Raw genomic sequence first — 26,970 nt, forward strand, 5'->3', positions numbered from 1 at the left:
AAAAGGTGACAGACAAAAAAGATAAAATACAAATGGCCAATTTGTTTTACTGCCATCTAGTAAATGCATTCATAAATTAATTTTTGACTGGTACATTTTGTTGTTCAAGTACTTTGTTTTTCTGTAATCTCATTTAATAACCAATATCGGGGGAGGAATCTTTCTTATTCAGCTAATGGTTCAACGGAAGCTTTTCTAAGGATTCTAACATACTATTAGTTCTTCTTCCGGAAAAATAGTAGGTTTAAAAGTTGTTTTTCTTTAATCTTATTTAATAACTAATATCAGTGGATGAATCTTTTTTCAGCTAATGGTTTAACGGAAGCTTTTTTAAAGGATTCTGACATAGTTCGTCTTCCGGAAAAATAGTAGGTTTAAAAGCAGTCTTCCGGGAGGAAGTATTCTATATGATTTAGGCTAGTAGGAAAGCGCATCATAATTTTCGCAATGCTGTATATGTACGTGTATATGTACATGCATATTTAAAAATACAGTGCCTTCAAAATGAAGAAATGATTATATAAAATAAGTTCATTTTTATTATCTTAGCTAGGTTTTAAAAAAAACTTAAGTATAGTTAGAAAGTACTATTGTGAATATCTTAGGTTTGGCAGCTTCAAAAATCATCATTAGCTAAATGATATAATTATACTGATGTAAAAATAACACATGAACTGAGATGTTTCTCTGAAAGTTCATAAAAAAGGCTCACTTAGCAAATGAAATGCTAGATTCGCATACATAAATGCATGCAATATTACGTATCACATGTTTTTGTATTTATTCTTGTATACTATCTAAAACTGTATTAAGAGTCCTCTTGAAATTGATTACAAATAAACGTATTTTGAAATGGATGTAACATGAATAGTTTTTTTTATTTATACCAAAGAACCACTCGAATCATTGTATCAACTTGTTTGCATTTACATTGGATAGTTTGTACAATATATATTTTAAGTACACATCAAAAATCGCAAATTGAAAGTGCAGAAGTACGGAAATGCGATGTTACAGTAATATTTTGTCTACCAATGATTCATTTCTAGCGACAATAACATGACACCATAACTTCAATATAAAATGAGCATTTTGGCTAATAAGTTTGGAACACCTACAGGGATATGTTTTACCTACATAAGCGCAACTGTTTGACATATTCTATTAACAACAGCATATAAGTAGTAGTGATAAGGTCCGTCCGAACAGGTATTTCTGTAAAATACATCTTTGATTTAAATAATAATAGCATTTATTTTCTTCCACAGAAAAAGTGCCTTTATTTCACGAAAGAATATTTGGATTACTGTATCTTGTATGCAAAACAAAAATTAAGTCGGGATCGGTTGGGGGTCCCCCTTTCAACTTATTGGGATCGGGTTCATCCTTTCAAATCATCACTTTGAGCTGAAAACATCTAGAAAAGATGGGCAATGCATTTTCCAAAAAAAAATTAAGCACGTTTTCTGCATCTGTTAAAATATAATAGTGTAACATCTTAAATTAATCTTATTTCTATACATATTTTATAAAAGTTTGATATCTAAAGCAAATTGTTTATAAGAATGGTTTGGATTGTGCAAATTTAAATTACAGTTCGTCTGCATGCTCATGGCGGCAAACAAAAAAAATGTGACAAAAATTTAAGAAAATGATGAAATATTTTATAATTATAAAATATATTAAACTCTGTTTATAAGCGAGAGATGCCACCTAAGAAAAAAAACAAGAGGAATCAAGCGGGGCCGACAGGGTCACGGTCAACCGGAACCACGCGGCTAAAGAGAAACATGATGGAAGCGCAGCACGGACCATCCCAGGCTGCTGAGAACTATGTGCAACAACCTCGTCCCTCTATCCAGGCGTGGCCATCCCAAAGTCTCAATGTACCGGGGCCATCCCAAAGTAATAATACACCTAACATTTGTTTCCAGTATCTGATACATGTAGTTAACAAATCTAGTTAAAATATATTTGTCAAATGATTTAAATTTAAACCAACCAAAGAGTGACATTTATTTACAAACAGCATTTATTTAGTAAAAACTTTTTTTATTTATTTTTAACTACATATTTTTATGTTTGCGATTATAACATTTATCGGAGCAATATATTGTTCCATTTATGGTGAAGCAGATTGCAGCTAACAAGATGCGTTATTTTTTAAAGGCCACTTCAGGAATCATTTCTTTTTGTTTCATATCAAGGCGCTGTTAACTTTTTAAGTCGCTCTCTGTCATATGTCTGTATTATTCCCTTACAACAGCATACTGACAATCACTGTCAGGATCAAAGTTGGGTGTCTTTTGGTGTCCTTTTTGAGCGGCGTTAGAATACAATTTGTCTATTTCCTCATCCTTAAACCCATCAACACTGAGGTTAGTCTCTTTACATTTAGACGGATACGAGTACTGGTCTTGTTCCAATTCCTGTTCTGTTTGTGTTAGGTCTTTACAATTAGGTGCTGCTGAAGAAACACTCATATTGACTTTTGTATTGTCAGTATAGCCGGTAGAGTCAATAGCATTATCGGCACTTTGGTAAAGTTCGTTTTCAATCAGCTCTCCTTTAAAGCTAGGTGCTGCTGAAGGAACACTCATATTGACTTTTGTATTGACCTTATTGCCGGTAGGGTCAGTAGCATTATCGGCACTTTGGTAAAGTTCGTTTTCAATTAGCTCTCCTTTAAAGCTATTGTCGAATACTTCATTGTCTACTGCTGGCAGGGTTTCCGGGGATTTTACTTCTCTGTACAAAATAGAAATGCAACATGAGTGTTAGTTAGCATATAATTATATAATAATATATAAGTTCCTGTCTGAATTTTATTAAATGTTTGAAAAATCATAAAGTATCATGCCTCGTTTGAACGCAAGCTACCAAGATGATAATGGCGGAAATTAAAAGAACTCCACCAGCTAGTGCAGCGATGTAGATAGCTACAATAATAAATTCTAAAGATAAAGCCTTATTATTTGATTTAATTTGAAATTTCAATCTACATCAATCTATTTTTTTATTTAACAATTGCTTGTAGCAAATGTTTTGTTGTTTTTTTTATTAAATTTTTGCATACTTACTTGATTCTACTTAGGATCGTCTTCGTAAAAAACAAAAAATCTATAGACTCACTGGTATAAGAATAATCTTTTTCTTCTGTAACCCATGCTTCAGTTGAAAAAAAATTGGTTTCCAGAGCACTTGAAGTTGTTGCTTCTGTGGACATTTTTGAAGTTGTTTTGGATGTAGATATTTCTCTAAAATCTGACCGAAACAGGATCGTTAGAATTATCTTGTTGAAAAATGTGATCTTGTTGTATGTCACACTAAATGTTTATATAACTTGCAATGATACATGATGAGTTAGAGAAAAAGAGAAAGATAAAGATGAAAAGGGAAAAAAGTGTTTACCACAATATTGTTCATTTCTTCCGGGACCAGACGTTTGAACGTTGTGGACTTCCGTACCATTTAAGCAGAATTTAATTGTATCCTTGATATACAGGAGTTCAGAAATCGTATTACTTGAGTTATAATCATCGCAAGTAACACCGTCAAACATTGTTTTGATGATTTGCAGATTTGGAAATGTGTGGATTGTATAGTTTATGCAAATGTTGAGTTCGTTCATATTTGTATAATTTTGATATACTGCTTCAAAGTCCGTAAAAACCTTTAAAAGATAAGTCATGATCAGTTTGATAACTATAGATTTTTCCAACACACAATAAATATGCACAGTACATGTATGTATCATTTAACGTGTTAAACAGAAAATTCGAAATATATTTATAAATGTAAGTTTAAAGAAGATCTGCGTTTTGTGGGATGATTTCAATCTTCAATAAATATCTTATATAATGAATAAATGTTTAACATTGATTCACTGTCTTATTTTTAATGATTATCTTTTTTTATCAAAAGAACGTCCAAGTTCAACTAAAATGGAAGAGTCAACCAATTTTCAGTTTTACATTATATAGAGTCGACATTTTTGATGGTATCATTTTAAAAAAGTCTGACTGATAAGAAAAATCATTAATTGATTATCTTCTATTAAATAAATTGTTATTATGCAAAAACATATTTTTTTAAAAACCCACTGAAGGTTATAATTTGCAATCTTATTAAAACAAAACAAAATAAGCGATAAAAAGAAACTGAAAACTTAAAAACTTGTGTCCAAATTTACTATGTTTTTTAAACACGTTGTTCTCTTGTTGTTGCATACCTTCCTCAAATAAACAAAAATTGAAATGAATTTTAAATGGACATTTATAAAAAACATTGAAATTTCGTAAAAAAATCTGACTCATGCCGTAACACTTTTGAATTGGACTCTCTTTGAAGTTTCCTCAAATATAATTGAATGGATATATATATTTTTTTAAAGTCTTATTGAAAACTCAAAATTTTAATTAAGGTATTCTTTATACGCAGGCATTATGTGTTTTTACAGCTTAATTCTTTTTGCTCTTAATTTTTGTGACAAACTGAAAAATATATATTACAGATTGAATATATATATATATATATATATATATATATATATATATATATATATATATATATATATATATATATATATATATATATATATATATATCGCCTCACTAATCAGAACATCTTCATATTTTATACATGTAGTTACAAAAGGCCATAAGGCTTTTGAGATTTGAGATTCTAAATACGAGATTAATAATACTAGAATCAAGATTGGCGATTCTAGATTCAATACTGTATAGTGGGAATTTATTTACGCTGATGGTAAATAACGCGTGTTATATGGTCAAACAATATGCGTAGGTATTAAATACGCGGATACGTGATTTACCACTTTAAAGTATTCATTATTTTACCATACGCGCGGGGGTATTTTACGCGATTTTCAACTTACCGGGTAATTTAAAATTTCCCCCGTGCAAATAACCACTTTTGCAGTATCAAAATTAACCAATCAAATGAAGGCTCTGAAACCTGCAGCCTAACGACATCAAATTGCTCTAAATAAAGATCATCCGTACATGTCCTTGTGTACAATTAAATTTTATATTCTCCCTATCTAAATATATATTCTTATTAATTTTTACACAAAGTTAATAATTAGACTAGTAATAATACATGATGTTTCGCGGATCTAAGTGAATTTGCTCGCCTATGTGCATTTTCACATGATGCGTTTGAAATCTGGGATATTTCACGACCAACAGTTAAAACCCTGGGTTTATTCTCCCTTGTTGTGTAACACAGCGGTTATGGTAGAGAGCGAATTCACTTTATTTTTTGGGAGTTGATTTTAATCAACTCACCTATGCAGTTACTCTGGCAAACCGAAAGTGAAACAATGTTTGGACCTAAGCACAAATCATCACCGCTGACAAGTCTAAGTTCTTGAATATAACAGAAAAATTCGATGTAATGTATGCTGGAGAATTTTTTTTCAACGAAACTTATCTATAAACACTTTGAAAATAGTCAGATTTTATATAATACGAACAATTTAGATATTTTTGTAGTCTCATGTATTACTACGCAAGAGTTTAATATAGTCTCGTTCAACCAAACGCTTGGCTCTCTACGGAAATCTTCGACAAACAGAGAGGCTTACTTGCTTGTCGGAGATTAACGAAGAGAGCTGAGCGTCTGGTTGAATGAGACTGGAGTTCAATATCAATAGTATTTGGATCCATACAGTTTTTGGAATTGTTTCGATTACTAATACATAGTTTAAAATATATCTGTAAATATTACACAACACGATTTTTATTGGGTTTCTCTAAATTCTTGTCTGAAAAGTCTAATTAAAATTCATATAATAAAAAAGTGCGTAATTTAGATAAAGACTAGAAACTAATTGCCACGCTAGATAAGTTGATTTTAAAATAAATGATAATCGAAAAAATCAACTCCCGTAAGTACTTCAGTACTTTTATTTTTATAAGGCCCTGCCTTACTTTTTGTTCACAGGCACGAAATGGTCTCAGTTGACGATATTCTCACAAAATTTGCACACTCCAAAAAAAAAAAATGCCGAATCGGCCCATTAACATTTTGAAGTAAACAACGATTAAAACAAAAATGTTCATTGAACTAAAATATGTTAGAAGTATTATTTTATTACATATAAATACTGTCCTATACACATTTTTGAATTATAATAAATTCAAAAATTGATCACACGACAATCGTGTTATCAATTTTTGAATTTATTATAATTCAAAAATTTGTATACAACAATACTGTGAATAGATGCAGCTGGTCTGAAATGTAAAAAAACAAAATTTCGTTCCGGACAATGTTTTTTTTTTTACATTCTAAAACTCCCAATAAATTTGCCTCATTAGAATATTATCTCAAGCTATGCCCCTGTATCTGAATCTAAATATAAATCATAAGCCCAGTTTCACCAATAAATACAATATGATTATTGTTTAGATATTATCTCATTAGAAGTAATTTATACAAAAAAAATATTCAAAATATTAAGACTCCTTGTCTGAAATAAACAGCTTATTATGAGTCAAATTTTTGGCATTTTTTTCAATGTAGAAAGACACATATCCTTTACGATCAAAGATATTTGATTTGATTATATATTTGGTATATAATCGGTGCCGATTTGTTCACCTTGCCGATTTCATGTGTACAGAACAATAAAGCTTTACAGATTTGTTCAGCTGCATGCATTTTATAAATCTTTTAGCTTGTTACAATTTATTCATTGAAATATCAACTACAAAAAAGAGAATGAATAAACAGGTATATTTATTACATCCAAGTTGAATTTCTCCATAATATCCCAATACCTTCACACCCGCCAAAATTTACAATTCGTTGAAATCATACAAATGTGTACTTTGTATGTAAGTAACTCTCTGAAGTTTTATATAGAATTATTTTAACAGGAGCATGGGTTTGTGGGCTTTGGGTAGTTGTGTCAAACAGCAATGTGACGTAGGCTTGGCTATTTCATTGCTGGCTACTCAGCCATGTTGTTTTGAAATCAATACGATTTTTGTGTATGACTATGCAATGCAATCTAATTATATTTCACTTGACATCAGCTACATTTTTAACTTTTTTTAACACAAGAAAAAGATAGTTACAGCTTACCAAAAGTCCATGTTAATCACGTGCGCTACCAACAATAAAGGAAAGTAAAGCTTGTTAGTAGTGTCTTTCAACATAAGAAGTCAAAACACCATTTAAAAAAAATATTAACATTTGTGGAAATTCATAACCACCAGATTGTATGTAATGGATAAATAACGAGGTAGTGTTGAATAGTTTAGAGACAGCATTCCCTCCGAGGGCCTAAGACCCTCAGAGGGATTGCTAAGAAATTTAAATAAAATTAACAGACGATGATTTGTTAATTTTTTTTTAATAAGAGTCTTATGAAGTCACAGTGCGACATTATTCCCTATATTGTTAAAACTAAGGACAAGGAGTGATATGGTTCAAGGTTCAAAGAGGAAGTCTACAAGTGTTTATGGAATTGATATATAAGTGATCCCAAATCTATCGAAATTAAGAAAAGGAGATATCTCTGCTGAAATTTCATTCATTGATTATCGGATATAAATTTATGGATGACAAGATTCTGTGTTATAAATTTGGATTTACGTTGGAAGTACATGTGTTACAACGCACTTTGAAAAATTACGCACTTTGAAAAAAATTCTCAAAGTGCGTTAACTTTGGGACCAAATCAACGCAGTTTGAAAAAAAAAATTCAGAGTGCGTTGATATCGTCGATATTAACGCACTTTGAAAAAAAAAATGTTCATGGTTTTGTGACCCACGGAAAATAATAGGTCGATCGGTATTCGTTTTACAAGATTTATTAAACCTCCACAAACTTCTCACAATATTTTGCGAGGTCGGTGGTACGAGCGCGTTGACTGTTGCACTCCAACTGTCGAATATTTAATATGGCCAACAATTACGTATAGATAACAAAACATTTTTAACAATAGAGAATAATAGAAAAGTAAATATAGAGTTACTTCAATTAACGGATTACTAAGATTAAACTCTGAGTCAATTAAGGGTGTCTCGATCAAAGTCACTAAACGCCAGTAACAGGGGAAAAGGTGTCATGTCCAAGGGGAAAATTTCACACGGTGATATTTTAGTGAAAATAGTTGATGGTTTTATATACAATAAATGATTGTTTAAACATTGTTTAGCTTAATGTGATATATTTAAAAAAGAACTCATTGCATTCTCATCTTACTTGATAAACAGTTTCAAAATGACAATTTTTTTTCTTTTCTCACAAAACAATATCGACAATTTATACAGAAAAAAAAATTCGGGAGGTTTGACTTTTTACGAAAATGACATAAACTTCAAAGCTTAGCAACTGCATTTTCCTTTTTTTTTAAGTATGCATCAAATTTACCTCTTATCTGGTATATTGGGCCTTGCCCGAACGAATATGATTTATATATATGAATCATGGAGATCAATTTATAATATATTTCAACTGGCTTATTGCAAATATGATGTGAAAAAAGGATACCTTAGTTCTTTTTATATCAACAATATGACCATTTAAAAGATCAGTGCGAGAACATTAGCCCACATCATTATGCTTGTTTTTAAGTTTATAATAATTTAATGTTCGTTAATGTTAATATTCATTTATTGAAGTGATTTATTTGATTATAATACGAAAAGAGGGTTACTGTTGAAACACATTGATTCTTTCACATACCAATGGAGAAATTATTGTTCGGCCAGCTTTTTTTTAAAATAACATTTCATGTACTAATATAGAGCATATTTCTTTTTCCGAACTTAAATGTTTTCCCAAAGTTACTGAGTATCATATGTTTTGGAAGGAAAAATGAGGGGTAAGGGACCTTTTTTTGTAATCAATTAAATGATGCACTGGTATTTTACCTGTATCTTTGGTCAACCCCACCCCCATTCCCGTTCTAAATACGGTAAATTAGATTCACGAGTGTTAACAAATCTTCATACTATCAACAAATTAGAAATTCAGTTCCAGAATTTGTGATATAAAAATAATTTTTCAATAAATGATAATATATGGCACAATCCCAAAATCACCGTAGACAATAAATCAATATTTATCAAAAGTTATGTTAATAAAGGATTTATATTTGTCAGTGATCTGCTTAATATAGATGGAACATTCATAAACTTTGATGAATTGAAACACAGTAATCCAAAGACAAATTTCATATAGAGTATGCAAGTTTAAGAACTGCAGTTTCGAACAGACTGCATACACAAGATATACACTTACCAAACTTACAGAACACAATACAATATGAACCAATTATCCATAATCATATTCTATTTTTATAATACATGTAAAAGTTATACTATTAGACAAAAAAGAGCAATATGAACATGTATATCAAAATGGAGAGAAAAGGGCTACAACTATTCACAAACTTCTTGGAATAAAATTTTTGAACTCCGTTTTAATTGTACACAGGAATCAAAACTACATTGGCTGCAATATCAAATACTACATAGGATTGTTCATACACATAAGTATCTTTTTAATATAAAATAAGCAGAGTCTGCTGTATGCACCTTTTCAAAACAGATGAAGAAAGTATTAGTCATTTATTTTATGAAAGTAATATAGTAAAAGAATTGAGGTGTGATGTTAAAAAGTGGATTTTTACACAGTTTGAAATCTCGATTACATCTGATATTCAATCAGTTATTTTTGGAAAATATAAATAAAAAGTTATAAATTTTTTAACCTGATAGCTATTTTTGTTAAGCAATATATTTTTTCATGTAAATATAAAAGTAATCCGATATCAAATATACATGCTTTGAAAAAGGTCATAACAGAAAGAATTTAACTGAAAAATATTTGTTGTTGACAAGATGTAAATATAAGGAATATGAAAGCCACTGGCAGAATATTTGTGAACAATTGTAGTTATATTGACAAGATTAAGTTTCTGGGTTTTTTTTTTTTTTTTTTGATCTCTGTGAACCCTCATATCCTTTCAATTGTCCTCATTATTGTATCGTCTATACATGTATGGTTATCCACCTGCATTATACCCCCCCCCCCCTCTCTCTCTCTCTCTCTCTCTCTCTCTCTCTCTCAAAATCAGCTTCACTTCATATGAACTATACAAAATTGTACTATTAAGTAGAAAAAGCTTAAAGATTATGTAATTATACTTCTAAGAAGTAGTTTAAAGATTATGTACAATATGTAATATGTTTCTACAAATGCTCCAATCACCTATTATGTCATACATGTACATATGTTGTGAAATGAAAAACCCGTTAAAAAAATATTAAAAAAATTCAAAATGCGTTAAGAGTGTCGATACCAAAAAAAAATGTGTATGTACCTTGAAAACGCACTTTGAACAATTTTTTCAAAGTGGGTTAACTTGGTCCAAAATTTAATGCTGTTTGAAAAAAAGAAATTCCAAAGTGCGGCGTACAGGTTTCAACATTTTGTCATTTTTATTTGTTTTATGCACTGTTGGATATTTGAATATCCAACTGATGGGCGGTTAGATATTAAAAATATCAACCTGCTCATCAATTGGATATTTATAAATCCAACAACTGTTGATTGGATAGTGAAAATAAACGTTGACTAAATGCAATGGGTGACGTCATAGAAGTTTTTTTTTAATTTCAAATTAACAATTGTAGGAAGACAATAGTAGGCCTGCTTCACCTTAACAACGTCCCCTCTTTCAAAAGGCTAAACTATCGTCTATATATATACGTGTATTTCAATCAAAATTAAACTCTCTCCCTCTCTCTCAGTCATACAGAGCAAACAAAATCACTTAGATTCGCGGAACACACAGTATTACAGGTGTATCACTAATTCAATTTTTTATACTGTGTGGGGTTAATTAAATAATGTTAATTTAACCATTATAATAAAGTTTTTATGATATTTATTGGTTGGCGAGAGCATGTACGAATGATCTTGATTTCGAACAGTTTGATGTCGTAAGTTAAAGGTTTCAGATCCACAATTCAATTAATTAATCTAGATATTGAATGTCAGATTTTGAGTTTTGAATTGTTATTTAAATCTCATATTTGAATCTCAAATCTCCAATAAGCCTTCTGAGCTTTCGTATCAAGTCACGTAGGGTTACTTTTATTTTTTATGGATTTTTTTATCGTGTAATGTACGATACAATTATTATAAATATTTCAGATTGTATAGAGATATTATCAAACATATGCATACCATAAACGACAAAGAGGAATATTTAAACTGGACTGTTGCGAAAATGCCACTTATGTTATGGCATCGGTCTGCAAAAGCCTCTTCTAAATTATCTTTTAAATCATCCAGTCGTGTTGAAATATTGTTACAGAGTCTGATTGGAACTCCCAAAAAAGCCCATTTTGCTGCATATGTAACCAAAACGTCAGGTAAACCTGTTATAAGATAAGTGATATGATTCAAATCAGTGTTGATCAGATTCATTTATGTATTTTGACGATTATATAACGAACGTTTTGGGATTTTTTTACGAGCAGGTTAGATGAAAGAGGATTTTTATACGATACTCGTACGAAGGAGTACAAAATTGTACGATTGATACACGATTTCACTACGAATAAATGCGAGTTTTTCGATTATATACATGTATCTTGTGTGTTAATTCATAAAGTGGCTATTAAACAAATAATTGATTACATTTTTGCATAAAATATTTACCTGGAAATAATTTTTAATTTCAATAATGCAATTAGAGTAGTATTCATATAGATTATAAAGGATGTATGAAAACACGTACAAGTAGAAGTAAATTTGTCAGTTAAGATTACCAACAAAATACATATTGTGACAATGTTTGCAATTGTAAGTAAAATGATACGCTTAATGATACAAATATCATTAAGCGTTGCAATTGCAACCCCTAATGCTCTAAATTCTTGCATTAACAGTTGACAATATCAACCACTAATGATAAATCGCCGCCTAATGATACAATTTTATCATTAAGCGTCGCGAATGCAAAGCAGACCTAACGCTTAATGAAACAAACAAAACGCTACAAGGTCAACCCCTAATGATACAAACATTTTTATCATTAAGCGTTGCAATTGCACTCTTAATGATATAATAATATATCTAAATGTAGAACATTGATTTGCAAAAGACGTCCGACTCTTTGTGAATGTCTTTAATGTCTATTGTGGTTATAATCAAATATAAGTAAACGTCATAAACATCTATAAAACTCAATGACAATCGCATTTTTTTATCATTTATAGAATTCCTCCAAACCCAAATCAAATGCATTATAATGGTACTGTATACATGACTACATCCACGTGTATATGCGTCCTCTTTTGACTTAAACTAAAATATTTAGTAAAGAGATATTGAAATAACATTTTTTAAAATAATTACAATGATACATGAATGCCATTGAAATGCGTTAGACTAATTGAAATATTCATATTGAAAAATATTTGCACAGAGATTCCTTAAAACAAAAATTTAAATAGTAGAACATCTCTACGTAAGTTAGAGCAGTTTTTTTATTTAATGCATCCTGGTTTTCAAAATAACATTTTTTATCCCTAATAGAATGATTAGAGATGTAATTATTTTATACCCGTTAAACGATAGCATCAGTGATATATTTAAACCAAATGTGTATGTTTAAAACCTCTTAATCTAAAAATGCTGGGAAAAGTTACGAAATAGCGATATATGCTACGGAATTACAAATTTGCTTAGATTTCCAAAATTACAGTAGATGTGAGTGTCATATTCAGAAGTAAAATTGTGTCCCCAATTGTCCTCAATTTTGAAATAAATTATATCAACAGACTTACTTTGTAATAAATGGTTCAATTATTTTAGTCTTACAAAGTCAGTTGGCATTCGATAAAGTCAATTCATGGCTAAATTAATTATCTAAAAAATAAATTTTTTGTCTTAGTTAGATATTCATTGTATACATTTTTATTTATATTGCGACCAGAAAGCACTGAATTTAATGTTGACATTCATCATAAAGCATTTATCTAATAATATTGTAGCATACAATTCTGGCTACTGACATTCACCTTTAAACATTTTTTTTTTTTATATTTATTGATTGCAACGCTTTAGGAAAGATTGCTAGTGATAAACTAAAATTTGAGTGCCAGTCGTAGAGTTATAAGCGAATTACAGAGCTCACAATTATTTACTTGTGAACAATGCGCATGCCATCTTTTATTTTGCATTGGTTCAATATACCGGTTTTTCAAGCTGGTTTTTCTCTTCCTTTCTCTCTCTAAAAAAATCCTTCCTTATAACAAGACACTGACATATTAATATTGTCATGCTAACGAGTTATATTTACATGTATCTCATTATTACAGGCCACAACACATTAGAATTATTTCGAGATACAAGACCCTAGAAAACAACATTCTGTTTATCAGCGATGAAAGAGTAGACTCGATATTGTTCAAAAATTATACCTGCAATGGCGATTTTCCCCTTCTACTAACTATTTGATATGAAATTGGATCACCCAGAATAAATGATGAAACCAAAATTATGAAACGTTTGCTCCATTGTTAGACATTATAACCATGCTGAAGTTAGCAGCCGCTAACAGCAGCCATTAGGCTAGTAGAAGCTAACGGCCAGTAAGGAAAATCATCAAAGTACTGAAAGTACTCGATTAGAAAAATATATTATACTTAATCATCGGCATACTTTAATTAATAATCAAGATGATTAATGCATAAATAATTTGTGGGAGAATTGACAACTTCGGAGGAAGTAAAGATCGCCTGGATAAGAAATATAAATGCGTACTGTGATCAAAACCAAGTGATATATAATTCCCTCGAAACCACCTGGTGGTATCCATACAGCTGCAATTTGAGACCTGAAAATAATAGCCCATAGATCTCCTGCACTGCCCTGTAATTCGTTTGATGTAAACTTTAAAAAGGGAGATAAAGGCCCATCATTCACCACAACATCGTTGTGAAAAGTTTAAAAAAAATGACAAAGTTCAAATGACCAAAATGGACACATTTAGATTGGCAAATTTGCCGATGCAATTGTAAAATCGCGATAAAATAATTTATAAGTGTTTAGCAGGTTGTGCATAATTTTTTTTGACTAAAAATCGTTTTTAAATAGTAAAGGTATATAAATTGTTGTTTAGAATTATTCACGTTAAGTGTCAAGTACAGTTCAGCCGATTTATACACAAGTGCAGCGTCATTTCCCGCCATAAATCGACGAGAGAAGAGACGTAGTTATTAACAATCAATTATTGGAAATGAAAGTGTGTTTGAGTGTGTTTGCAATAGATATAAAAAAGTAAATCCATCGATTTCTTTACAAGTTCGGTGTTTATAACTTCAAAATCACCTGAAGAGTGTGAATATTCAAGTAATTAAAAGTAAGACTTCTTTGATACGGTGTAACCCCTTTCTATTCTTGTTTACAGCGGTGGTCATTTTTCATCATGTTTAACATGAAGAAAAATAACCCCTGGGTAATTTCCTTAGAAAAATCCAATTATTCTACAACAATTAGGGTCATCATTCTACGCTGAAAGATGACTCCAGGTCATTTTTCTACGGGGGTCAATTTTATTCTTCACACCTGCATTATTGGCTGCAGCATATGCTCTTTATATACCGTAAATATATATTGTAAGAAAAACTTCAGAAGCAAAGTATTCAAAAAAGATCTTGAATTCATATGATGTGTATTTTGTATATATTATTTTCATTTTGCACGATTGTATCTGAAACAAAATGATTAATGAATACCAAGAAGACATTTGTTTTGTACTCATTTATCCCTAAGTAATTACCATGAATAATAACATATTACATGTAATTTTGCACTTTATTTCCATTCATAGTCTACCAAACTTCGTGACTGGAATGTGACCTAATAAAAAAAGTGACAGATTATACAAAAAGCTTAGATAACATATAGAAACAAAGGAAACACATATCTAAGGTTATACAATTTTGTATCACCTGAGCCGAAATTTCAAGTGAGTTTTTCTGATAAAAATTCTTTTCTTTTCTCTTCTTTTTGTCGTAGTCATGGTCGTTGTTGTCGTCGTTTGTAAACTATTCGAATTCACGTCATCTCCTACAGAATCACTAGGTCAATTTCAACCAACTTTGCACGGATCACCTTTGGGCCAAGGAAATTCAAGTGTGTACAAAAGAAGGATTACACCCTATTTCAAGGGAGATAAATAGGTAAAAATGAAGCTTTATATGCATTTTTGTGTTAACATTAGGTCATATCAAGACCCTGGGGGTAGGTTGGGGCCACAGATGTGGGGGATGTGGTCAAACTGTTACATGGTAGTATTTCGTTAAAATCTTTAAAAATCTTGTTACCAAGAACAAGTTGAAACTTATGTGTAACCATCTTTATATAGTGTTGATTCTAGTTTGTTCAAATCTCGACCACACAGGGGTAGTATTGGGCCACAACAGGGGATCAATATTTTACATATTTGTAAAGTGTTGCTCAGATGAGCGATGTGACCCCTGGGCCTCTAATTTTGTGATCTTGTGGTGTTTTAAAAAAATGGTAAAAGCTGTTGAAAAAGGTTTGGCTTCTAATATAAAATGTCTTTGAAAAATCAATTTTGTGCCGGAAAAATTTGTTTATCAGTTGGTAAAAAATATTAAAAGAAAACACGCATAAAAAATAAAATTTTAAAGATTAAATATAGTAGACTGTATCATGCATAGATTTATTCTGAGCGTGCATCAAACCCCCTGACATTGATAAAGAAAATAAAAACAAGATACGCATGGACCACATCGCATACCTAAGTTCATAAAGCACCGGCAAGAACACGAAAATTCACTGCCAAATAAAAAAAAATATGTATATCATTCTATTTCAGCACAGATCATGTGTTTAACTTCAAACACCTACCAAGGGGATTTTTTTAAATCGATATTTGTTATATTCCTTTACAAATAAGGATGTTTCAAACAAAGTTTAATTGAATTTGAATTGTTGATCTACTTTTGTTTAATTTTTGCAGTTATTTCACTTTTGGAAAGAAATTGGTATTAAATGTAAACAGTTTATAAATTCCTATCCATAATGATGATTTCTACCGAATAAACAGGACACTGATTACGTGAATATCATTGTTTTGCTGCTGTGATTTGCTAACTCTGTTTTAAATATGATATATTAATGTATTATATAATGCAATATAGTATAATATGTATGATATGTATCCCACAATCTTATTTTTATATCATATAATATGATATTCTTTCATGGTTTAATATTGGAATGTGTAATATTCTACATTATGGTATTGTACCGTAGGATTTAAGATTGTATTTGATAATGTGTCATGATAAAATCTTCCTTCTGTATGTATAATTTTTCTGCCTTCCATCTTTCTTTCCTATATATTTGTTTTAAATGGGATGAGTTTGGTTAGTTATGATATCATTAAGAGTGTAACGCGGGGGTGTTAAGGAAGCATATGGGCAATTTAGCGTCTTATTTTGACTGCTATATTCAAAATCGTGAAATTCAATAACTATTTTGAATACGATCAAAAACTTAGTATTATCCTTTGAAATAGATGTCAGTGCAATAAAATCGGGTAGTACATTACTGCCACATTAGTGCATTATCACGTGACAACTATAAATAGCTTACGTATATTCCTTAACATAAAATGAGATAGAACAACAATACCCCGCGGTTTCCAAAATAAAATAAACATACCATGTGAAGGCAAAATATCTCAGTTTAATCAAAACTGCTGCTAGAATCCTATGTTTTTCTTAATTCAATAGTTATTCATCCGGTTCTCGTAAAACCTTCCCAACTTTATTAAAGTTTGTACGGAAAACGGCAAGTTGCATCAAAACAACACACAACATGGGATTCTAGCAGAACTTTTCAATTTAAGCATTGATTAAACTAACGATACATATAAAATTCCCAAGTTCAATATATGCGGGGTAGTGTTGTTCTAGTCGGATTTTTATATCGTAAACAACGACAGAGGAAAGCCTGGCCGAGAAATAAAAGCAAATTTACATACCTTTTAGCGAATGATTGATAAAACTAACATCTCTCCCAGTATTCTTATGTTCCATTCTCAATAAATCACACCACAATATTTTATTAGAGTTCTTAGATTAGTTATATTTTGAATATGTTTACAATGCTTTCCGATCAAATTCACACGACATTCAACCTTTAGTCATGACGTCATCAATGTGTAAATCTACGTAATACAAACTAATTTCTGAGAAAAAAAAATTGACTTCAGTATTTTTATTTGCTTTTGGTCTACGTTTCGTTGCTTAGATAATTGAACATGTACATAATAACGAAGATTTGTGATTTCACGAAATTACATGTAACTCAGAATCCATATGCTTCCTTAACACCCCCGCGAATTGCAACGCTTAATGATGTTTGTATCATTAGGGGTTGGCCGTGTAGCTTTTTGCTTGTTTAATTAAGCGATATGTCTGATTGCATTCGCGACACTTAATGATAAAATTGTATCATTAGGCGGCGATTTATATTAAGTGGTTGATATTGTCAACTGTTAATGCAAGAATTTATAGCATTAGGGGTTGCAATTGCAACGCTTAATGATATTAGTATCATTAAGCGGCGTTTTATTATAAGAGGTTGATACAACGTTTATTACTGTTTTTATAAAAGAACTAGAAGAATGTTATATTGTTTTAGTTCATGAATGGTTTAAATAGTCATGAAAGTGGCAGCAGTAATGTTCGATTTATTCCCTGAATGATCAATGGAGAACAAAATTCATTTTTTAGAAAGAAGAAATTACAAGTATATGTAATATTTCGAAAGAAAAGGTTCAGAAATAAATGTACATAATTACTAAACGATGTAATTAGCAATAAAAAAAAAAAGAATACTATTGTGCGAGCGTTGTGCGAAAGTCTACGAATGCTTAAATATCGTACTGTGAGCACACGATTGTTTTGAACATACTCAAAACAATAGCTGCGTTTGGCGATTTGCTGAGATAAAGGAAGAGAGCCTATTACTATTTCTACGATGAACCCCGAATTTATACGATTATTGTATTTGTACACTATTGTAGCTCAAAATCGTGACAGTGTGACCGGGGCTTAGATTTATATCTCATCACAGCTGTGTCACATATTAACTGTCATCTTAAGGGGTACCTGCAGCCAAGCCAATGTAAAACATATGTCAAAGAGTTTATTTACCAAAATTTAATGCAAAAAACCGCATTGAAATCAATGCAAAAATTACGGAGTTACGCCTCTTCAAAGTGGCTATTTTTACCTGCTTTGGGAAATCTAATCAAGAAAACAGATCTAGGCGATAACGAGGCTTCGGCGGTAGTGACATCACGAGGTCAACAGGAGGGAAATTACTTTACAAAGCTATACAAATTAAATTCAATTTTTCAGCCAAAATGATTGATATGGGTCTGATGTTTTGACGTATCTAGTTATTTTAAGTATTATAGATTTAGATATTTGTATCCGTATTTATTTCATTACAGTCAGATTTCTTTTTAAGGACGTTGTTTACTCAGGGTTTGAGGTCTCAAATCCGGATTGTTAAAAAGTTCAATTAAAATTGCCTTAGATACAAAAAGTATAAATGAAATGAATTATTATTTACATAACAATCGATATGTTTACTAAATTATGGAATAAATCTCTGAGAAAATTTGTCTTTAAGCAAAACAGAGGAAATTTGGACTTAATTTTTCAGATTTTGTTTTCCACTGAAATATTTTTGGTAGTACTATAATATTTAAAGTTAAGATTTTATTTGTTAGTCAACATAATTTTGTATATTTTCTGTTAGTTTCATTTTGATTTTTCGTTTAGATAATCGTATGGCACACACATTACAAAAATATTGAAAAATGCTTAAAAACGATAAAAGACGCCATATCTCAAAATTTTGATCATTGACCTCATATTAATTTTATGCCAGCAGAAAAAGGTAAATATACTTGGTTTAATTCTATAAATGTTTTAGCATTATCATCATTCAGTTTTTAATTATATTGAATAAACAATGGGTAGTGATTTGAAAACTGATAGAGGAAATTCAGTCTAGAATATCTATAAAAATTATTAATGAAAACGTATCCATTTAATATCACTTCCATCCATAAACTGTATTTCATTTCTTAAAGAGTTAAGCAATATGTATTATTTTCACAATCAAGAAAATCTCAATCATTGTGTAATTTTTTTATGGATTTTTCTTAAATTTTCAAAAGATATTCCATGGCCATTAACTCAAAACGTAGGCCAATGACGTACTTTTTTGAAAGTGAAGAATAACACTACCATGTATGGTCTATACCACACAATAGTTTTTCTTTCATTATCATCAGTGGAATTTTTTTTTCATTCTGAGTAAACGTCATCCTTAAAGGGTTTTAAAATTTGCTATTCTCGTCGCCTTTTTACCGATGAATACGATATCCTAAAACGCTTGCATGGGCAGATTTATGTTCATTATTCATTTGATTACAATTATTAAAATTATAATGTTTGATTACAAACCCGGTAATATCCTTTCACACACAAGTGAACAGAGACAATGACACTGGTAAACAGGTAAGGTAACGAAGCCACTGCTCCAGACACACATGCATCTGGGGTATGTATACACATGGTACACGAGTCTGGTGAACAAAGAGAGGGTTTCACACCTCTACACTGGTAAATTGATTTGTGTATAATTAGCTACTCAATTGTTAAAAGATAAACACAGAAAAATAAATTAGACTGTGTAAAATCAAGCATTCATATGTATAGTCCGTCAATCAGTGATGAAAGAATCATGCATGTTCAAAAAGTAAAACTGATGTTCGAAGTAAAAGCCTTATTGTTACTTATTTAATCACTTAAATAATGACCAAATTTACAATTCAACAATTTAAAGCTTTGTTATGTGATCAAGTTTACTAATTATTTCAGAAGTGATTACGTTGGTCTTAATTTCTTATCTAATAAAGTGCAACTTTCTTTCGAGCGCTATGGTCAGCAATTTAATGCTTTAACTCCATATAGCTGAAATTGTTATTCTGACAACGAATCATTATGAAATCTGAATAAACTTGAACATTTTGACAAAGGATGTAAATAAATCTAAAATGAAATACCCATTATCGTATTTTTAAAAGAAAACGAGACAGATTCAATCATACAGCCATCTTGGACTTTCGCCTTGATCCATTTATAATCCCGTGTTTGTTTGTTGAAGAATGCATACTATTTTAATTGTTATTGGTCCGATAAAAATATTATTGAATAATCGGGCGATATCATTTGTAATTGTATGCCTTATACGAGGAATAGTCCCCGAGTTACCTTTTACGAAATATGTATTTATCAATATTATTAATCAGCTAATAATGTAACGGAAAAATCATTCAAAAGAGTGACAATATTAACAAAATATGCTTCTTATAGCAATAGTGCTTTGACTAATTGTCATTTTGCTACATATGCTGTGCATTTATATGCAAAATGTGTTACACATTTGACTAAATTCATGAAGCAAACAATTTTCCTAATTAGGCATATTTGTTCTATAAAATACGGTTCATATATCGATAAAACAATGCAAGAAAACAAACAGTTTTCATACGAAATTCCTGTTTCTCATACAGCGGCGTTGACCCCGTGACGTCACAGTTCATCTCGCGCCAAATCGGCTTGATTCAAAACTCGATCAGGTGTGAAATCGGGTTTCCCCCAAATATCTCGAAAACTACTTATAATATGCGATCGCTGTAAAATTTTCAGGATGATGTTTTTACACATAGATCTCCATTATATCAAAAACTGACAGGCACTGCAGGTACCCTTTAAAACATTGTTTGAAACATAGCCAAATATGTGCCCAAAGTCTATTACAAATATAAATCAATATAAATTGCTTTGTTTAGAGAATTTTGCATGTGCTTTAAACAGAACTGGAAGTGAATATTGAAATAGCTAGAAATTAATGATGTAGTACAAAAACAACTTACGCTTGCATTGTAATAGCGAAGGCGTCCACATTCCATCCTGACAACTCAATGATTCCTCTTCGAGACCAGTAGGAAATATGTAACCACGGTGACACGTAGCTGTACACAACAAATTGTTTGAACAAGAAACCATGGCGTTCTCTATAGTATCGTTGACATTCTCAACAGAACAACAACCGGCAAAATCTGTGAAAAATGTACCATTAAAAACGCAACTACAATGTTTACATTATCATACGTTTTTTTTATGAATGTAAAAATTTCGTGATGATAAACTTACCAGTGAATTGGACCAGAAACATCAGATAATAAAGTGCTCTCATTTTAATCAGGAAGGGTGTGATTTAAACGTTGATCATCTACATTTGTAGCACACATACAGTGATGTTTAACAATATACAGCTAGTTGAGCGATTTTGCACAGTAGACACCACTTCCTTTATAGCCGGACGTATCGCTTCGCGCAAAGCATTATTCATCAAAAACTTATTTCCTTGCAAACAAAAATACAAATTGTGCATAGGAAAACAGTGTTATTTTTAAATATCTCAAAAAACGGTTGGGATCTAGAATTGCTCAACTAGCTGTATATTTTGCGTAAACTATTCCATCATCATTTGCCCCCCCCCCCCCCCCCCCCCCAAAAAAAAAAAAAGAATTAAAAAAAATAAAAATATATATACTTTCTTATTAGCTTTTTATAAATATGCTCAACTCAAAAAAAGTTTCTGTTTACCACAAATCGAATAAATTTCAGATAACACATATCTCAGTCAAATCAAATGAACTAAATGAACAAAACATATAAACAAGTTACATTGTATGTATATAAACTCAATTCATTTGTCAACATTTTTTAAAATATAACAAGACTACTGTACAAATAAATGGGAAGAAAATATATTCATATCAAAAAACAAATCACACACACACACACACACACACACACACACACACAATATATATATATATATATATATATATATATATATATATATATATATATATATATATATATATATATATATATATATATATATATATATATATATCATATCGTACATCCCATTGGGTGTGGAATGTCATGGAAACTTCTACCGGAAGAGGTCTTGGAATTTAGTGTATATGTCAAAACTAAATGTGAAAGAAATATGATTTCGAAATGGATTGATTTTTTGTTCATTTTTTAAGCACTATAAAACTCTAAAACTTATAATTATAATGCACTCACACTCTTTCTCCTTGATTTTAAAATATCAAAATATCAATGCTGCAATTTAAAGTGAATAGCTACCCTCTTACATGTAGCATGAAATTCAGGAATCAGAATCAAAACAATACAAGTACCCCTATAAACCAATTACACGACCAGATCTAAGTGATCTCTCAAATAATTGCTATAAATAGAGTCAACAGGTGTACTCCAAAGAGGAATAACCAATGTAAATAAAAAACAAACACAAAATATCAATTTAAATTGATTCAAATTAATAATGTATTTATTCACCACTGATAAATCATTTTCTATTATTTAATTAAATTAATCAAAGTCTGTAATTGTAAAATTCCTGAAAAGTAACAAGTTGATTAGAACATGTCACTATCAAGATTCTGAAATTAAAATATTAAAACCTATAAAATTTCACTATACTACGGAACCCCCCCCCCCATCACAAAATGACGTCTCGGCATTTCTACACTGACTGACTGCACCATACTAGTAATCTTATTTTGGAGATAAAATTTCCAGGATGTTTCTGCCTGCTTCTTCCTGTTAATTAGAAAACAAATTAGATTTAGTACATAAAGAAGTTATGTAGAAAATTCTCTTTTCCAAACCTTCCTTTTGTATTGCAGATTTTGATAACAGGAAATCTCCAGTTTGATAGCAAATAGGTAGTTTTCGCTGTCTGGTTGATCTCATTAGAGGAACATTTGTAACAGGTATCTGTTCTGTCTCTGTTGGAGATGCTGCTGCTTCAAAAATCTCCTCCTGGGTCATCTCTCATTCTCTATCTCTAGCGATAGAATCTTGATTCTCTCCATTAGTCTCCTGAGCAATGAAAGTCTCATCAGCGGTTACTGGACTGCTGGTTTCCTGCTCTTCATGACTAACAACAATACCCCAAACAGAATCATCTTTTGAAGCACTCTCTCTAGATTCTCCATGCTGGGTATTTCTAGGTTCCTCACAGACTCTTTTAGTCACAGACTTTGTTCTTGTTTTCCTTGGAGCTGGTGTAAGTGGAGAATTGTTCAGGAAACTGATTGGAAGTAAGAGATTTCTGTGTAGGGTTCGGATACAACCCTCACCATTTTCCTTTCGAATTGTGAAAACTGGAATGTCCTCATTTGGTTGAGCTATGACCTTGTAAGGGTCTTGCTCCTTCTTATCATCTAGTGTGTGTTTCCTATCAAAACTAACCATCTTAACCAATACACAATCTCCTACTACCTTCATGATGTAGGTTTCTCTGTTTGGTCCGTGCTTTCTCTGCTGCTGCACAATAACGTCGTTACCTTGGTTGGTTGTAAAACATCTGAAAATCAAAGCGCTTTTGCTTTTCTCTGACTATATATATATATATATATATATATATATATATATATATATATATATATATATATATATATATATAAAAGCACAAACATTGCAATAACTCTCAAATTCAAATATACCTGCCCATAGTTAATGATATACATGTAGATATATATAAAGCACAGGGAAATTCACTTTTGTTGGAGCTCCACCTCCGCCCCGACCGAGGCTTGAACTCACGACCTCTGGAACCCATTCTCCTAGCAGTGAGCGGCCCTCGTGCGACCAACTCGGCCATCTAGGCAAGACAAAATCTTGCTTTCGACGACGAACGGAATCTAGCGCGCTGGCTGCGCACTACACAGTCGCTTGAGATACAGGTGGAATTCGGTGGTTCTGACCCCCTTGATACAGAAAGTGGCAAAGTTTCCTTAAAATGAATATGATCCTCATCTTTCACTATTCAGATTCACTGCGTCTAAGGAGATCAAATTGTATGTAAGTCAAGTTGCCGCGGGGCTGGTTCTGACACCCCCCCCCCCCCGCTGAAAAATTTGTTCAAAACACTAAAAATATTCATGAAACGAAATATCATTCGATATTTTTACTATATTATGAAATAAGGCTTTAACAAAGTTGGACTTATAGCAAAACAGAGGAATTTCGGACGAAAAGTTTCAGATTTTGTTTTTAACAGAATTTTTTTTTGGTAGTACCGTAATATTCAAAGTTAGGGTTTTATTTGTTTGTCAACATAATTTTGCAAATTTTCTGTTGCTTTTATCTCACTTTTTCATTTAGTTAATCGAATGACACACATTACAAAAATATTGAAAAATGCTTAAAACGATAAAAGACGCCATATCTCAAAATTTTGATTATTGACCTCATGTAAGTTTTATGCCTGCAGAGTAAGGTCAATATACCTAGTTTAATGCCATAAATCTTTTAGTGTTATCATTATTCAGTTTTTTGTTCAATTGAATCGAACAATGGTAGGAATTTGAAAACTGTTAGAGGAAATTCGGACTGGAATATTTATAAAAATTGTGAATGAAAACGTAATGTTTTATGTCTGTTTAGTGTCACTGCCAGTCATAAACTGTATTTCATTTATAATCGAGTTTAGCAATTTTTATTTTTTTTACAATTAAGAAAATCTCAATCATAGTGTAAAATTTTTAAGAATTTTTCTTAAATTTTTAAAAAAATATTCAATGGCCATTATCTCAAAAAGTAGGTCATTGACCTACTTTTTTGAAAATGAAGAATAGCACTACCATGATCGGTCTTTAACACAATAGATGATGTTTCATTATCATCAGTGGATTTTTTTTTCATTCTGAGAAAACGTATACCTAAATGTTTTATTGTATTTTTATCGAATGATTTGAGAGCTGATGAACAGCACTATTGCAAAAATAGACAAGGATCAGCATTGATAATGTATTCCCGTTTAATTCACTTGGTTCTAAGGAATAGGGATATGCGTCAATAAAGGCAGTTAAAGGCATTAGCAGTTTTTAATTAGATATGTTCGTTTTTGTAAAGCAAACTTACACTATAGCCCGAACGAAGCACCAATGGAAGCAGGTGCCTGTTTATTTATATGTCTTTAAAAATTGTTTATTAATAAAAAAAATAGGTACAACATATGTACGTTGACCATTGTTTATCGACAAATAGAACGATGCTAAGAAGGATAAACTAAGTATATGAGTGAAAGTAACCATTGTAAAAGTAATTACTACAAACGTGAAAGTCTAAGGCAAGTTCATTTAGGCCGTGCAGCATTAGCTTCTATGAATCAAAAAATAATCCCCACAAAATTATTGGCAAATGCACTAAGAAGACATCCATCAACAATATCAAATTATATACTACATCTACTTGTATTAAAATTGATATTTAAATAGCCTACTCATGCATCTAAACTACAATCGATGTTCATACGATAAACAGGGAAAAAACTAGCTGACATTCAAACTGCGATCATGCCCTTGTACATGATATAAATGATATGCATAAGACATACATCAGACGTTTTAAGTAATATTATCAAACCAAATATTATCAACTAATTTGTAAGCTCACAACTATCTCATATTATTATGCCTCCTGTCAGTTTTTCGCTTTATATTCAATACTAATCTTTTTTCGCATAGTATAAATTGGCGTAAGCATACAATGCCGAAATAGAGCACGGCATGTTTAAGTTAAAGTTTTGATAAACTTTTGAACAAATGGATTTAACAATTTTAAAAGAAATTCTACATGAGAATCACAAAACAGATTTTATAAATGACGCATGATAAAGAATGTACAAGAATGTACAAGAACAAAATTCAATGATATTTCGTCTGCTAAACATTTCGAGTTTTTTCGGTAAGGTGAAACGTCTCTCGTTTCTTGAAAACATAAACCTTTGTTGATTTGATGTCAATCAATTTGAAATCAATTGATTCATTTGAAAGAACAAACGCTAGCTTTTCCGGTGATTATTGTTTGGGACAAGACAACACTCAAACGTCACAGCTACTTATAGAAAAGCACATCAGTATATACAACACTCGAAATAATAATAACAATAGTGTTGTGTTGTGAATGAACAATACATACATAGTAGTAGGGTCTGATACAAAGTGCACTCGTCTCCTGCTCGTGCACCATGTATCAAAACCTGACTACTATTTAGACATAGTACATGCACAACACAACACTATTGTATAATTATCTGAATATAAGATATTTCCTTAAACATCATCATTAAAAAATAGCTTCAGATTTTTCATTTTTTAGAATATATGTATTGAGTTGGTCATGTTCATAAAGCAGTTGTTCTTTCGAATTTTTATTAAGACTAGATTTTTTAAGTTTAAAATGAGGATATTTTATGCTTCAAACAAAGCTAACTATTATCTAAGATGAAACTGAATGATAGTTTTCGTTTTCACAAGTTTGCATTAATCAGTTACTGGAAGTTAGTTTTTCCTTGTTTTCTGTTCAGTGTCACTGTGTCTTAAGTGCGACTTTCCTGTCTCAGCTCTTCTCTATATCCGGTACCTCCTAATGATCTGCATTGCCTCTCATTTTGACATATTGTGTCTGTCCATCCGTGATAATCGTTTCATATGATTTTTCTCTTTCTTGAGCTTGGTCACTATGCAAAACCAAATTATGCGTGAAAGTATGTGTGTACAATAAGAACATAAGTTTGACAATTCAAAAACTGTTTAGGTTAATATAAAGATCGAGGTATAAAGTATATCGCACCGCTTCCTACGACGAACCACCAAAATGACGATGCCCGATATAAGAATAATACCAGCAGCTAGAACCAAAATGTAAATACCCTGAAACGATTTATTGTCAGTATTT

At 31.1% G+C, this 26,970-nt stretch overlaps 2 protein-coding genes across 2 annotated transcripts in view; both read right to left on the bottom strand.

Moving 5' to 3' along the window:
• Window positions 1–2,090: 2,090 nt before the first annotated feature.
• On the bottom strand, window positions 2,091–21,376 carry LOC128183495 (uncharacterized). Its single transcript, XM_052852516.1, has 7 exons — window positions 21,334–21,376; window positions 21,054–21,239; window positions 11,234–11,427; window positions 3,412–3,673; window positions 3,164–3,264; window positions 2,861–2,967; window positions 2,091–2,748 (listed from the first exon to the last, which is right to left on the bottom strand). Exons 1-7 carry the CDS (start codon window positions 21,374–21,376, stop codon window positions 2,250–2,252), a joined length of 1,392 nt encoding a protein of 463 aa, XP_052708476.1. The 3' UTR covers window positions 2,091–2,249.
• Window positions 21,377–23,058: 1,682 nt separating this feature from the next.
• The window catches only part of LOC128185192 (uncharacterized), a 35,842-nt gene continuing 31,930 nt past the window's right edge, over window positions 23,059–26,970 (bottom strand). The window contains exon 5 of the mRNA XM_052854851.1: window positions 23,059–23,573. Within this exon, the coding sequence (XP_052710811.1) occupies window positions 23,059–23,573 (515 nt within the window). The remainder of the gene's footprint in view (window positions 23,574–26,970) is intronic.

This window comes from Crassostrea angulata, chromosome 5 (assembly GCF_025612915.1).
Source record: "Crassostrea angulata isolate pt1a10 chromosome 5, ASM2561291v2, whole genome shotgun sequence".
NCBI lineage: Eukaryota > Metazoa > Mollusca > Bivalvia > Ostreida > Ostreidae > Magallana > Magallana angulata.